Below are 16,388 nucleotides of genomic sequence, written 5' to 3'. Positions count from 1 at the left end.
TGGAAAGCTTTTAGTCTCAAGACTTATTATCATTCATTTAGGAACCTCTAGATAATTCAATGTAAATGGTCATAAACTTGAGCAAAGGCTGTTATATTCAATCTAGGGAATTAAAAACAAAATATAACATAAATATAAATAAGAATTTGGCACATATTGAAATGACATATGATGACTTTACAAATGCATTCCAGGTCCATATCAAAATTATAAAAGCTCTAAAAAATCTTGGATATACATTCATTAAGCTCTTAATTTGACTATTCTTTTTGTTACATGTGCTTTCTTTTTCACATATATCTTTTTACAAAGTAGTCACATAAAAGCATTCCAGATCAGTAAATCTATCACCCTTAAATTAACATTACCCTGACTCCTGAATTTCTAGAGTAATTACTGAGCAGTCCCATTCTATAGTTCTTTCTTCATACTGGCAATGGAAAGGCTAGATGATCTATTCTTATTTAAAGTTTATAATGTAAGAGGTTTTATATCTATCTATCTATCTATCCATATATATATGGATATATATATTTTATATATATTTTATATATATATTATATATATATATTATTTATATATATATTTTTTAAGGCAAGCTGTTTTCTCATACATTCCTAGCTCTTGATTATTAGTTATTGAGACAGTATGTGCCTTATTTTGTGAATCTCTGTTCTGATAAATATTAATAAAAGTTATTTTTATAAAATTCATGCTAAAATGTTCTCATACTTAGAAGGGTCTGTACTCTAAACTTTCTAGAGTTCCAGAGTAAATAAATAATAATAAACATTTAAAAATCTAACATAAGTAACATAGATTTTTGTGTACAAAGGCTCTTTTGGAGGGCAATTTAATGAGAATAAGTTTAAGTCAGTGGAACAAAAATAAATGTAAGTTTAATAGTCTTTTCCAATAGTATCCATTTCCATAAATAGTAATTACTAATATTTTGGTTGAATTTGTTATCTTGTTGATTATTGAGATTCTTTTTTTTTCTTTGCTCAGACATTACTCAGTTAACAATCTAAATTTCTTATCATTTCTAAAGTACTTCATAATCTATTTTGTACATTCTCTTCTTTATGCTTCTATGCTTCTACTCAAGACAGCCCCTCTTCCACAGGCTTTTTTAAATTTTTTAAATTTTTGTATTTCTAATTATAATAAACATTTATACTTTAAAGAGATTATAATCTTTTATCAAATTCAAGAGTCTTTCTATTGTCCTACCAAACCTGAAAATGTGTTTTTGCCTTTAATAGGAATTTGCCCAGTATTTACTTTTAAGAGCACACATCTTACCTTTACTGTTACCTTGTTAAGATTATCAAGAAGGATTATTAATGACATAACATCCCCTACAGAATTTACCATAATAATAGATGCTTAGGAAAAAGCTGATAGGCTAAAAAGAACATTAAAACATACCAAATATACATAAATAAATAAATTCTTAAGTAAATTGGGCTCATCCTTGTAAACAATGTGATAACATTACATTATCTCTTTGTAATAAGATGTTTTAAAGTTATAACTATGTCTTCTATTACTAGAATAATAGTTTTAAATTCAAGGGCAAGAGCTATAACAAGAACAGTATGACATTGGGCAAGTTTCTTATATTTTAATTAATTCATTAATTCAAAATATATTTAGCACAAGTCTAGTTGATAAAAGATACCAAATTTTATGATGATATATGCTAAGTGTAAAAATGGCTATAGGATTTTTCTCAGCTATAAAATAGTAGGTTTTTATATTATAATTTATTTCTATTCAGTTTTAGAAAAAATTGAGTACCTTGATGAATTCAAAAATTTATTCCACAGAGAAATGTTAAATAAAATCAATAGATAGTCTGACGTAATCTGTGCTCATATACTGTCTATCTATCTATCTATCTATCTATCTATCTATCTATCTATCTATCATCTATCTATATGAATTTCACAGTAATACATTGTTATAAATATCAATAATTTTAACTGATATAATCTCCTAAAATTAATATATAAAATTCCTTATTCAACAGAGTTTTGCATTCATTTTATAAAAGAATGGTTTCCTTCTGGTAAAAAAAAAAAAAACCTGCTTATTTTATGACATTTTCAAAGATGCTAAGATCAATATTTTTATAATTTCATAAAAACAAATGAATAACAAGTTTTCTTAGACAAAAGATAGCCTTAAGCATTTGTTGCTATCATCTGAGGTGGTTTAGAAGTCAATCAAATTGAAAAATCAGAAAAAGAAATATCTAGGGTGATTTTTTAATTTGTCATATATCAATTTGGAAATATATCATAAATACATTGCCATTTTATATGACTATATATAATGAATCACATTTATTTATGCATATGGTCAGATTTTTAGTGTTTTGAAGTAATGGAAGAAAAGAAAAAGTACTAGGTTTAGTGCTATGCTCTATTAAAGATATGAATCAGCTTTAAATTTAAACCTTCATTTTATCTTATAAGCAATATTCTGCAACCAGAACAAATGGTATTAAAATTCTGTCACTATTTTAAAAATGATCATCCAATCAATGGTAGCTTATGAGGTGTTGAGGGACACCATTTTAAAGCCTTTACTATTATGGAGTAAATTAATTTAGATACTGAAGTGGATGTATCCCAAAATGTATATTGTACTATTACTCTTGTGAAAGCTATTGTCTAAAGACCTTTGTTCCTCAGATAACTACGACTAGAAATATAGACTGAGAAAAAAATAGTTGACTTAGAGTACATGTAGACTTAATAGCACAATTTTCACTAATTTGTCAATCTGTGTTTATTTTTCAAACTGTATAGCTTTTTAATGAAATAAGTCAGAAACACTAAAGAGAATAAGGATAAAGTTGGTGTCCTGTGTTGCGTACATGACCACATTTGCAAAAACCTAATGATTTAAAAACTGACTTTCTAGATAAGTGTTTGACAAACTTTTTGTTTAAAAGGCTAGATAGATAGTAAATATTTTAGGTTTTGTGGTCTAGATGATGTCTGTTGCAACTATTCAATTTTGTTGCAGCACGAAAGCAGAAATAGACAATATGTAAATGAATGACAATGTTTGTGCTCCAATAAAACTTTATTTACAAACACAGGTGGCATGATAAATTAGGTATGTATGTAATGGCTTGATGAACCCAATGTTTGCTGGCAATATAGAGACATATATAAACTTATACATAGATATACATGGTATATGAAATCAATTATGATATATTTCTATGATAGTACAAGTACTGACTTTTATACAGGAAAAATGATATAACTATGAAAAGATAAGCCAAAGGTAATATGTCTTATAATGATTATTGAAAATATTGTGATTTCTTTTTTTGATAATTTTTATGGTTTACTGCATATATTGACTTGTTATTTTTATTTGCATCTAAAAAGATAAATTATTAATTCAAAACAATTTTCTGTCAGTTGTCTTGCTGTTAAATAGCTAGACAATTCTATTTAACTTTAGAAGCTTCAAAAGAACCTCCTGTACATTTGGGATAAAGATACCTTTTGAAAATCCTTGATATTAACCAGGTTGAATGAAAATATGTGATCCTTTGCTCCAACATACAGCCTACTTCGTTCCTCATCCAAAAGGAAGGTATGATAACTCGAGCTGTTAGCCAAGCCATTGAAAGTGATCACATTGTTGGATTCCAACATTTCTGCAAGGTAACAAAGCAAGACATTGGGTGTTAATGTGAAGTCCTACATGAGCACAGACTATGCATACATGGTAATCTGACTACTGAGGGCTATAGTTTTCAATCAGTGCTTATTCTTCATGGTACTAAGAAATATTTAGGAACTAAAATTTTTACATTTCATTGAAATGGGAGTTGTATTCCCATTTTCTGATTTCATACTCAAGTTGGTATTTTTTTCAGAATATTATGGGGGAACATCCATTTTGGTTACACAATTTGCTTTTGTACAGTTTGAGTCAAAATTATGTGTTCCCTTTACTCAGACAGTGTGCAATGTACCCACCAGGTGTGAATTTACCCATCCTTTCCTCCCCCCTCCTAACCAAGATGTCAAATTCTTAAAAGAAGAAATGGAAAGAAATAACTTGTCTATACAAACTGGTCTGGCAGGATCTATTTGGATATAGTAATGGAATAGAATGATCAATATCATATACAAATGTCTTTAATCTTACAAAGACTTTTTAAAATGGTTTCATTTGTTCCCTGCCAGTAGCTAGAAGGGTAAGTATAGTGGCCAATTGGGAGGAGTTTGGGGGAAACATCCAGTTTAATCTCCTAGGTTGTTTGAGACCTCTTTTTATTTAAACATTTGAATATATATTTTTGAGCATTAAATCATAACTTCACCATCTAAATCCTTTGAAGTATTTGAAGCTGATAATATAGAGAAACTGAGCTGAGCCTTTTATAAAAAACATCAATTAACTTGTTCACCATATGACCTCAATTTTTCAGCTTGTTTTTGCTCTCCAATTTGCTTTTGCTGTGAATAGGCAAATACTACACATTAGACTTATACCTTAAGTGACAGAAACATTTTCAGATTAAAAATAACATCACATGTGAGCCCACTTTTGTGTTAGAAAGCTAATTGTTTATAAACAGCCTTCTAAATACCCATTTCTGTATGGGATAGAAATGTTGAGGATTCTTCAAAACTATGTGTCCTGAATCACTTCTTCCGATTTTCCATTGCACATTTAGTAGGAGACTTTCATCAGCATCCACAAAGCATAGAATGTGCCTTCCAAGGAGAGAAAGCTTCAGTGTAGACCCTTCCTCTGTCCTTACTGTTAACCTTCTCCTATTGCCTTCGTTATCTTATCATCAAAAATATGATTTTAACAGAGAATAAAATTCAAACTCTTTAACTTACATAAAAGGTCAGGTTACTACCATTCAAATTTAGATTCTACCCCAGTTCTTCCCTTCACGTCCTCTCTTGTTCAGGAAAACATGCTGTGCACTCACCCGCTTTTTTCCTTTGTTGACTGCTACAACTACATGGTACCTTGACAGAATAGTATCCACTTTTAGAGCTGGTTCAAATGCAACCTCCAAGAAATTCTCATAGAGCTTCCTTTTATATTTTGCTCGAAATTGCTCTTATTACTTACATCACACTATCAATTATTGCAATCATTTGTACACATAACTTATCTACCAAAAATTATTCACATTCCTTCAAGAAATATATAATTAATAGCTCATCATCCACAACTCACATGGTTTCCTTTTATATTACCAAGTCAACAAATATTAAATTGAATATTTATCTTGCTATATATTTACCCATCCTATTCACAAAATTGTTAAATTGTTAACAATGCTTTTCTCATTTCTTCATGAGAAATGGTACAATACTGGGCTGGCCTCACTCATCCCCGCCCCCTTCCCCAAAAAAGAAAGGGAAAAAGGAAGGAAGGAAGAAAGGGATGTATAAAGAAATAGATTTTTTAAAAAGCATTTTATTCATGTGAGTCATGGCTGTAATAAATGAGAGCTATTAGTTTCCAGAGAGAAAAGACAGATAATCCACTCTGTGTTATCTGTCATTCATTTCACCAGCATCCAAATGACAGCAAAGGATCCATGCTACACAGAGTCAATATAAGACTGAAATTTAAGGCATTCTGAGGATGGAGAAGGGCTGCCACCAGAGGCAGTGGTTATAATATCGGATATGTTCAAGTGCTGATTCATCATTTAAGGAGATATCTTTATCAAATAAGTACCTTTCATCTTTCCTTCCAATTCTAAAACCTATAATTCTACTTCAGTATCAGAGAGGCCAAAGTATAGGTAGCCAGGTGAACCAAAAAAAATAAAAAATAAAACAAATTAAAAAAAAAAATAAAAACCAGCTCAGCCTAAACAAAGGAAATTACATAGAGATATTAATCAATAGAAGAGTCATTTGAGAAACACAAGAGTAGATTTTACTTGGAAACTCATAAAAACTATATAAGGGATGTCTAAGCATCAAAACAAAGAGGTTATAGTAAAATAACTACTATAGCTATAGATTTTGGAAGGATTCAGCCATATAAGTTAGAACACAAACCCAGTTGTCTTTAAATAGTTTTGGAATAATATGAGTTAAATAGATATCATCTTCTATTCATTGTTTTTATGTGGTCAATAAACCTTTTGCAAACCCAACTACTTATTTCTTTCCTAGCAATGTTTTGCCCTTTTCACTATGTATGGAATGAGCCATGTAAAGCCGTCACCATCGATGTTTTTATCTGATGATATTAAATATTTTTTACTTACATAATACTTACACAGTACTTACTTACTAGGTGCGCAAATGGTGTGCATACTAGGACAAGTTCTTTAAGCTCTCTGGGCTTTAGTCTTATGAAAGATGGGTCTACTAATATATCTTCCAAGCAGTATTTGGAAGGTGAAATTATATAATGCATGTAAAGAGCCTAGAACAATAATTTTCATAGTAAGCACTCAATTAAAAATTACCTATTTGTATATGGACGTTAAATATTTGTATGTTTGAGTTTCTTGACTGGATCTAGTAAACTAAGGTCCAAATGGAATAGACTGAATACAATAGTTTTTTACTAAGTCCACTAACTTGTTAACATCAGTCATTTTGTATGGTAAAGGGATAATTAAGAATAGCAGTATGTTCTTCGATTTATTAGTATAATGATATTAAATGTAATGATGTTTCAAGAACAATAATTATTTTTTGTTTCCCAATGTATATATCCTCAATTTAAAAAAAAAAAATAAAGGAATGGCTTTCTATATCATAAATCCAGAAAATGAAAATACTTATCCAATTTAGTATGTTCCAGGTTGAGTATTATCGATTGGTTTGTAAGAACTTTTGGTTTCTACAAACAAATAACTTAGGGAAGTGTTTGGCGGCCCGCATATGAAATCACTGTGAAAAGCTACACTTTTAAAAATGTTACTGATGTAATTACAAAAGGACAATATTTTCCTGGCATAAGGATGAGCAGCTGTTTTCCACTGCTTTCAAAGGTACTTAATTTTGTCTCATCTTCAGATGTTCCTCTCTAACAGGAACTTTTTATACTGCTTCATAACTGAGAGAAGAGTCTTTTGGAGACCTTCATGTCAGTGAACAATATAAATTCTGAATTGCTTAGGTTATCTCATCACTTTCCAAGGTGAAAATACCTGGGTTAAAATCAGACACCTTTTCTCTAAATCTATTTTTCAGATTCTTCAGTGTTCTCTTTTCCTTATTTGAATTTATGATTTTGTTTTTCCTAACTGTAGACAGCTGCAATTGATATTAAATAAATTCAACTTTGAATTTGATTCCTGCAGAATCTTAGGTGTTTCTTTTCTGTTTCTGTTATTTAAACCTTACAATGACATAAACTGGTATTGGAACCAAAGTAAATATTCAATGGCGTAGATGTTTAATATTTTTCTACATTCTCATGTCTTGCCTATGCTTATATTCAGTCAAACAACAAATGTTATTTTAAAAACATAACCTAAAATTTCTATAGAATCAGTTTGACTATAGTGACTCTGAGTAAATCAAAGCTTGTAAGGGCATTAATTTTCTTTGGGTATAATTCAGTTTTTCTGTGGTTGAGACATTACTTCAACTTGTACATGCTGCGTCAACCCATAAAGAGAAGTAAATGTAGAATTGTAAGTAGAGATGTCATTTCAGAACACATGTTCTTTAATAAATTACGTATTCTGGAACAAAATAAGCATTCTGTTTATTCCAGATTCACCACATGATTTAGTATTTTTACGATTTGCTTAATGACAAAATGGAAGACATACTAATCTTAAAACCAGAAAAATAGTGCTGATTATTATCATTATTACACGATATAAGACAACGAAGACAATAAGCTTAAGTACATAGGTGACAATGTCAATTCACATCATTTCAGGCAGCAATGTGGTCAATTATAAGTTGGTGGCACTCTCTTGTGATGTTGTTTCACAAAGTAGGGTCTCATGAAATTCAAGACTTTTATATATAAAGCCTATCTAATAGATTCATATTTAATGTAATAACATATTATAAAAGAAGAAATTATAATTGATAGCTTCTATAATAAAAATATACTACCAAATAATCATGGGAGAAGAATCTTAATTGTTCATAATGAGTCAAATATAATTTTTTTTCTATTTCTTTAGGGGATTTTATTAACAGATTTGCCTTTTCCCCTGAATTCATCATAATCTGTAAAGCAGAATCATTTGAAAAAAGAAAAAAAAAAGAGACATTGTTAGCAATCATTATCAGAACGTTATTTGAGAGGTACTGATAGTGATGGGAAAACTTACATCAAAATTATAAATGATGATTCACTTCTTTATAATAAAACTGTATGGTTTCTGTGGTGTTTTGATTATCTTTAGGATAAACACACATTTACACAGATGATTATATTACAATGACTGTGTCAGATTTTCAAAAAGGCAATGAAATGAGTAATGGTTTCTATGTGAGACTGCCCAGAACTAGACTTTTTATAGTAGGATAGAGAACTCCTGTATACTTGACCTTCAAATCCAAACAATATCCACCCTGTTCTTTATATTTCTGACTTCCGTTATATTTCTCTCTCTTTTTTTCCCCTCTTAAGTTTTATAGCATGAAAGGTAATAGGACCCCACCAGTTGCTGGACCCAAATGAATTGCCTGTATTCATGGTGACTTTAGGCTTATGTCCTTTTTCCATGACTTGAACTTTGTCCTTTTCATAGAACAGTCAAAGATCCCATTTAAAGTTTTTAAAGTCTGAGTCTTCATGATGCCAAAACATTTTGGCTAAATGATGACCACATCTAGTTATTTGTAAATATTAGAAAGTTCAGTAAGGTTCACAATTTTAAGATCCTATTTACATTGCTTCCTAGATTTTTTTTAATTTCATGAACCAAAAATGTTCCAAAAGCAAAATTGACACTGAATAAAATAAAATTTTACAATTTTTTGTTACATTGTAAGAATGAAACAACAAAAGCAGGTACTATTTGCTATTGTTTTCATTTAATCCAAAAAAGGAGGCATTTTATTTTACTAATAAAACAGGCAGAAAGGGCAAAAACATAAACAAAGAATAATTTTTAGAGATGAATAAATTTATATAGTGGAAAATTTTATGTTATTTTCCTTATTTACCAAGGACTAGTTTTTAAAACTTTAGCACATGGAAAGTTAGTACCTTTCCACAGACAGATGTTTGGCAAGTACTGCTCTAAGATAAACTGTGTGGATGATGAACTCTATTTCTGCCATTTCTACTCTGCATCTGGTCATTGCATAGATGGAACCAATACCAATGAATGTCTATATGCTTTTATTTATTTAGTGATGCTGAGTATATCGTCTCAATTTACAAAGTTTGGTAAGTATTGTTTGAATATACTTAGGAAAATTTATCTCCTAATTTAAATATCAGCAAACACTCAAAATATGCATCAAGTTTATACATCCTGCTCTGAAACTAACTTTTTCCTTAACTGCTCTCTCCAGCCTGTACCAGAGGCAACTGCAGTTTATAAAATGCAGCTCTATCACCTTTTCCTAGGGCATTTATCCAAGTTCTTCTTCCAACTTATCTCTTTGTATTTGCTGATGGTCTGGTTCCTAATGTCTTTATCCTATTGAATTTATGACAGGACTCTCCTCTACCAGATGTTTTTTATTGGCAGTTAACACAAATAATCAGCTTTTTTTTACTTGTATAGACTTTCTGATCAAAGTATGAGATGCCAGCACTTGAGCTTTGGACAAGTAATGGTCCATCCCAGCTCAAACCCTGCTTCCATTCTTCTAGATCCCACATAATACACAGGTGTCCTAGGTCATGTTGTCAAGGGGGGACAATATATTTTCCCCCAAACATGCTTCAAAAGCGTCAAGAACAGGACTATCTATGATCTTAAGTTATTTTCCATTTCTTATAATGTAAAAAGTACACACGGAAAGTAAATTGTTCACAATCTAACCTGATGATTTAGATTTTTATCATTTAATGGTCATTCATCTACTAATTCAACAAACACATATTCACTCTTATACTATGTGTAATCCATAGGACAGGCATTGGCTAAATAGTGTGTGGGGTATAAAGAATAATAAAAATCTTGATGGAAAGGTAGACAAATGCTCTCAGAGAAACAAAAACTTAAATCAATAACAACAGAAAGAAGATAACAAGAATTAAGGAAGTTAACAGAAGGGAAAAGCTCATGCCACAAGGAGAAACGGAAAACCTTTGGAGAAGAAGATTGGTCTTAAAATCTGGCCTTAAAAAATGTATAGGACTTACTTTAAGCAGCAAAAAGAAGTGTTGTAGAACATCTTATGGAGAGCACGTGAATAAAGACCAGATGATAGAAATTAAAACAAATGAAAGGAGAAAAGGATGCAAGTGCCTACTATGTGCCAAAAACTGCCAAATTATTTGTAAGTATTATATATTTATTTAGGCCTCCCAACAACACTGTGAGGTAGAAATTTTCATTTCCATTTTTCCCATCAAAAAAATTGATGCAGATATGCTATTAGAAATATCCTAGGGTCACAGAGTTGACATGATGTTGAGTCAAGATATCCATTTCCATCTGACAGCAAAGGTCAAGCTCTTTCTGCTTTTTTATATATGACCTCTACGAAGGGCACACTTTGGAAAATAGTAATTCTGTAATTCTTTTATTACAGATTTTTTGAAAAGTTTGGTTATCTCTCACTATCATGTACCTAAGTTTAGTTAACAGCTTCTTAAATATTTATATTATCTTATTTGCTCTGTACTTAGTTCTTTTACATAATAATGACTTGATGTGTAATCTTATCTAAAATGATGGCTTTTGTCACTAGTAGTATTTTGTCACATCTCAAATGTATGCCTTTCCTTCAAAGGCCAAACAAAAACTTACTAGAAACCTCTATTTAGATGTTGTACAAACATCTCAGAGCTTGCATGACTTAAACAGAACTCACTTCCTTTTCTTCTCTCCATTACTGACATCATCATCATTCTGGATGTTTTAAATTTGTTACAAGCATAAGTCATCCAAAGATTCACACAAACCAGATCCTCTTCATCATCCACAGATCCGATCCATCATTTTGTGTTTAACACAGTAATTTGTCCTATATTTACTTTTACTTACATACTCACTGCCACTATCTTAATTCAACTTCCCATAATATCTTCCCTGGACTATAGTATTAGTAATTATCTTCTAACAGAACTTCCTTTCCAGGTTTACACCAACAAACCATGTTATGCACTGCCTCAGAGTAATCTTTCTACAAAGCAAATATAATACTTTCTACTGGTGAATGATAACAGAGTAAATACATTTTTACTTCATTCCTTTCATTTGAATCTCATGTACAAAAAAGAAAGAAAAGAACAAAAGAGGAAAATATACTTATTACATGAAGAGAAAAATAACATCAGTGGAATATCAAATTATTAAAGAAATATATCAAATACAATGAAAATTGTAACAGCTTGATAAAAGATGCTGAGACACATCTCTCTGTATATTCCAGGTAGGATAGAATTATTGAACAAAGTGTTAACAAATCATAGAAACTGTATCCACAAATTCTCTTATTACAGAAACAAACTATAAATATTGGGAAATGTTTCTAAAGAGTGGAGCTACAGCTAAAGTATAGATCATCATCATTGTCATCATCCTTTCATTATCACACCTAACTCATGCCTACCTGGTACTGTCCTAACTACATACGTACACACACATGCACATATACATGTGCACTGGATTTTTATTGCATGTGGTATCCTTCTACCAAAAGATACCACTGTAGATAAAGTAGAGTGAAGGCAGGAGGGAAAAGTATGAACACCAGACTATTCCATGGGGTATCTCTGGTAGGGCTTCATGAGAAACACACCAATCACACCAATTAAAATGTGAAAAAAACGAAGTGACACATGTTCCCAGAAGAGAATACATTAAAGATCATGGAATATGTTTTAAAGTCACAGCAACAACAATCATGAGCTGTGAACTCCTCCAATTAATTCCCTCACTGTCAGAAGGAGGAAAAAAGTTGACTAAAATGTAAATAAAGCATATATGAAAGAAGAGGAATTAGCATAGGAAACAATTCATTCTGGCTGCCAAAGTTCCAAATTAAGTCATAATAATATTGAATTTTACTTAAAAGAGATGATATTGATTAATAAGACAATAGAAATAAAAGATAGATAAGAAAATAAAACTTAAAAATAGACTTGAATCTACAGATTAAAAGGTCACCATCTTCTAGTAAAACCTAATCTTATAGAAGGAACAATTATGAAACTTATTAAAGAAAGAAAGAATATATTTGGAATCCATGCACAAAAATCAACTCATGTAGAAGAGAAGAAATCAGGGCCTCATACTTATTCAAAACAATAGTATTTACCCAATGTAAGAAAACCACTTTGTGCAAATAACCAAGTGAAAATACCTGCGACTCAATACTTTTATACCAAGCAGCTTTTCTTTCAAATAAGAGAAGCATCCCCAGACATTCTCACACATGCAAGGTTTAAGGAAATAGAGCACCCATTCAAAAACTATAGCAACAACTTCTTTCTAATGAAATCCATTCAGACAAAGCATGAATCAAAATCAAAAGAGCAAAAACACTACATCAGTCATTTTTCTCCTTAATACCTGCCTAGAGATTTTCAATCTTCATGTGATTTGAGCTCTTTATATTTTCCACACTCATTTTTTTTATCTTTTGCTCATCTATCAATAGAGTGTATGTCTGTGTATATTTCCCTATATATAAAACAATATATAAATATATATTTACACACACAGGATTATTTGCAATTAGCTCAATGACATGCCATATATAGTCTCAGATTAGAATGCTCTTTATCTAGCCCACCCCATGCTTTCTACCTTCCACCCTCACCTGGTTAGGTAAATCTACTTACCCCCTTCAGGATCTAAGTCAAGCTTCTCCTGTGAATTCTCTGACCTTCTAAGGCATAGTGTATCATGCTTTCTTTTATGAACCACAGTGCCCCTACATATGTAAATTAATCAGAGCTTTATCTCTTTGGTTCTCCTTCTAGAGTTAAAATATGCTGCCTTTACTTATTTTTGTATGTCTAGCTCTAGAACCTATACCTGGCTTATGCCTGGTTCTGGCACATAAGAAGCAAGTATCTCAATACATAATATTCCAGACACATTTTATTTTTTAATAGTGCAACAAAAATTCAAAAAAGTAAGTGTAACTAAAAATATCTAGGAAAAAGCAAATGTAGCAATAGAAATTATATATCAGGTTATATTGCATCATTAAGTATGAAACATCCAAATTCCTTAAGTACTAAGTTTGACTGTTAATATCTCTGACATTTCACTTTGACACTTCTTGGAGTTTTTGGGTTTTTTTTCCCCCTATTGTGAAGGTACATCCTCAGTCTTTCAAACTGATGTTTTGGCTTGTGATTATCTTTCACATTTCTTTTTAGAGCAATTTTTGTGAAGCCACAAATAAGTCAAAAATTTGTGCTATTTTTGAATATGAGTTCTATCATGGAACCAATGCAGTGCAGATAGCTTGAAATATCATCAAAGTGTTTGGGAAGGATGTGGCTAATGAATGCACAGTATGTCAACGGTTTGAAAAGTTCCATTCTGGTGATTCTAATTTTGAAAGTGAGCCATGTGGTTGACCTGAGACCAAGGTGGATAATGATGAGCTGAAAGCTGTAGTGGAAGCAAATCCATCTCAACCTATGCATGAATTAGCAGCAAGGTTTGACATTACTATTCCAACAATATTGGATTATTTGAAACAAATTGGCTAGGTAAAGAAACTGGATAGATGGGTTCCATACAAATTAAATGAGTATCAGAAAAGAAATCATCTCAAAGCTTGCCTTTCTTTGCTGTTACAACATAAAGGTGAACCATTTCTACACCATATTGTTACATATGATGAAAAATAGATTGTTTTTGACAACTGTAAGCATTCAGCACAATGGTTGGATAAGATGAACTGCCAAAACACAGTCCAAAACAGAATATTCATCAAAAAAAGCAAATAGTGTCTGTTGGGTGGTCCAGGCTGGTATTATTCACTCCAGCTTCATGAAACCTATTGAATTGATGACAGCGGATGTCTACTGCAACCAGTTGGACGAAATGATGAGGATGCTTACAAGTAAGCAGTTGAGATTGGTCAATAGAAACAGGCTAATCCTCTTGCAAGATCACATGTTGGAAAAAACAAATTCTGCTCAAACTACAGGGGCTGGACTTGGAAACCCTCTGTCATCCACCATATTCACCAGACCTTGTACCAACTGACTACAACTTCTTCCAAGCTTTGGACCACTTCTTGCAAAGAAAATAGTCAATTCTCAAAAAGCTGTGGAAAATGACTTTTGCAATTTCATTGCCACTCACTCTCCAGGCTTCTTCACTGCTAACATAAACAAGCCACCATAATATGGCAAAACTGTGTTGATAGTTTAGGCACATACTTTGATTAATTGTACTGTTTCTTGTTTGAGATATAGTAAACTATACTTTTGATCTGAAATCAGACATTTCATATTTAATGACCTAATATATTAACTTTTCTAATTAGTTATGCATTACCTTCAAATGACTTAAATTTATACCATCTCAACTTTAAGTTTTTCATAAACTGGCTATAAAATAACAATAAAATGACTATTTTTAAAATTCTATGTGCTTAGCACTGTTACAGTTGTTTTATATATAATAATCACATGAACAAATTTCTTGAGAGTTCTCTGTTGCCAGCAATATTAAACACAAAAACTATTAAAACAGCAACTTCCTGGTCCTCTATCTTTAATTGCTCTCAATTTTAATACATACTTCAAGTCACCGTCACATCACTTGAGAGCATATTTTGCAAATGTAACATTTTCATTAAATCAAACCAAAACACAGTGCCTACACTCACTACTTTTGCACTGTCTCATTAACAAAAGTTGTAGTCTCTAATCTTTTGCTACTTTGTTCTATGCCTGTTTCTATAGGTTTCCACAATTGTATCTCAAATGGTCAATTTACTCTTCTATAAACCTGAGTTGCTCCTTCTATTTCTAGTTTATTTTCCCTGTTCTTGTGCTTCAAGGTAGAGTTAGAAGCCATCTCTCCCATGAAAGCCTTGAGAATTAGCGGGTATCACTCTGTACTCTGTTGGATGCCTCACTGTGTTTTGATTATAACATGCAGTAATAAATTAATGGCATGCTACTGTGCTATATGAATATTAGAGTACATGCCTTAGATTGCTTAGATATAAAGGTTACCACAATGCTACAGGATCAAATTATATGTACAGAAAATGGCATTAGATAATTAATCATTGAATTTAAGATCTAAAAAAATCATTAGAGTAACTGGAGTCTCACAACTTCATTTATAAAAGTGAACTTCATTAACAGTCACTTAGGGAAGATTTAAATATAGGTCTCCTGGTTCTAAGTTCAATGCTCTTTCTAAATAATTTTCAAGAAAAATGAAGACTTTAATTTTTGCCCTCATTTTTCCTTTCTGATCTATGATATTGATAATAGTTTTAGATATAAATATGTAGGCAAAAAGTAAAAGTTGCTAACAATTTACAAAATAAGTAATGCACACTATTAATTTTTACTTATTTGGAGAATAATTAGAGTTTAAAAGTAATTATTACATAAAGCAACTAAATGGTATAATGTGGACAAAAATGGTTAATTCAAATGTTTATTCTATGTGCTAAGTACTGTTATAATTATTTTGCATATAATAATCACATGAATAAATTTTTTAAGAGTTCTATTTTGCAAAAAACATTAAACACAAAAACTATTAAAACTGTAACTCTCTGGTCTTCTCTCTTCAATTGCTCTAATGTTTTTACCTTTTACCTTTGCATCTTTACTATTGATTTCTCATTTTTGCATAAGATGATTAGTTGGGAAAATTTAGAATTAAAGTGTAGATACTTTTTAAAAAAAAATCACAATCACATTGGTTTTATTTAGTGCCTTGAGTGATAAGCTAGTAACACAGAGATCAGAAAATAGACTAATGGCCAACAAACATGTGAAAAAAATGCTCAGCATCTCTAATCATCAGGGAAATGCAAATCAAAACCACAGTAAGATATCACTTATCTCCAGAAAGAATGGTCTTTATCAAAAAATCCCAAAACAATAAATGTTGGCGTGGCTGCAGAGAGATAGGAACACTCACACACTGCTGGTGGGACTGCAAACTAGTACAACCTCTGTGAAAAGCAATATAGAGATACCTCAAAGAGTTAAAAGTAGAACTGTCATTTGATCCAGCAATCCCATTACTGGGCATCTACCCA

General features: G+C 31.3%; 1 protein-coding gene across 1 annotated transcript in view; it reads right to left on the bottom strand.

The window, feature by feature from the left end:
* Window positions 1–16,388, bottom strand: part of SEMA3A (semaphorin 3A) — a 217,340-nt gene that overhangs the window by 145,642 nt on the left and 55,310 nt on the right. Inside the window, exon 3 of the mRNA XM_076006470.1 lies at window positions 3,531–3,688. Within this exon, the coding sequence (XP_075862585.1) occupies window positions 3,531–3,688 (158 nt within the window). The remainder of the gene's footprint in view (window positions 1–3,530; window positions 3,689–16,388) is intronic.

The sequence above is a fragment of the Microcebus murinus genome, chromosome 9 (assembly GCF_040939455.1).
Source record: "Microcebus murinus isolate Inina chromosome 9, M.murinus_Inina_mat1.0, whole genome shotgun sequence".
NCBI classification, from domain to species: Eukaryota; Metazoa; Chordata; class Mammalia; order Primates; family Cheirogaleidae; genus Microcebus; species Microcebus murinus.
The sequence above is the reverse complement of the archived record's forward strand: the minus strand, read 5'-3'. Positions and strand labels throughout refer to the sequence as shown.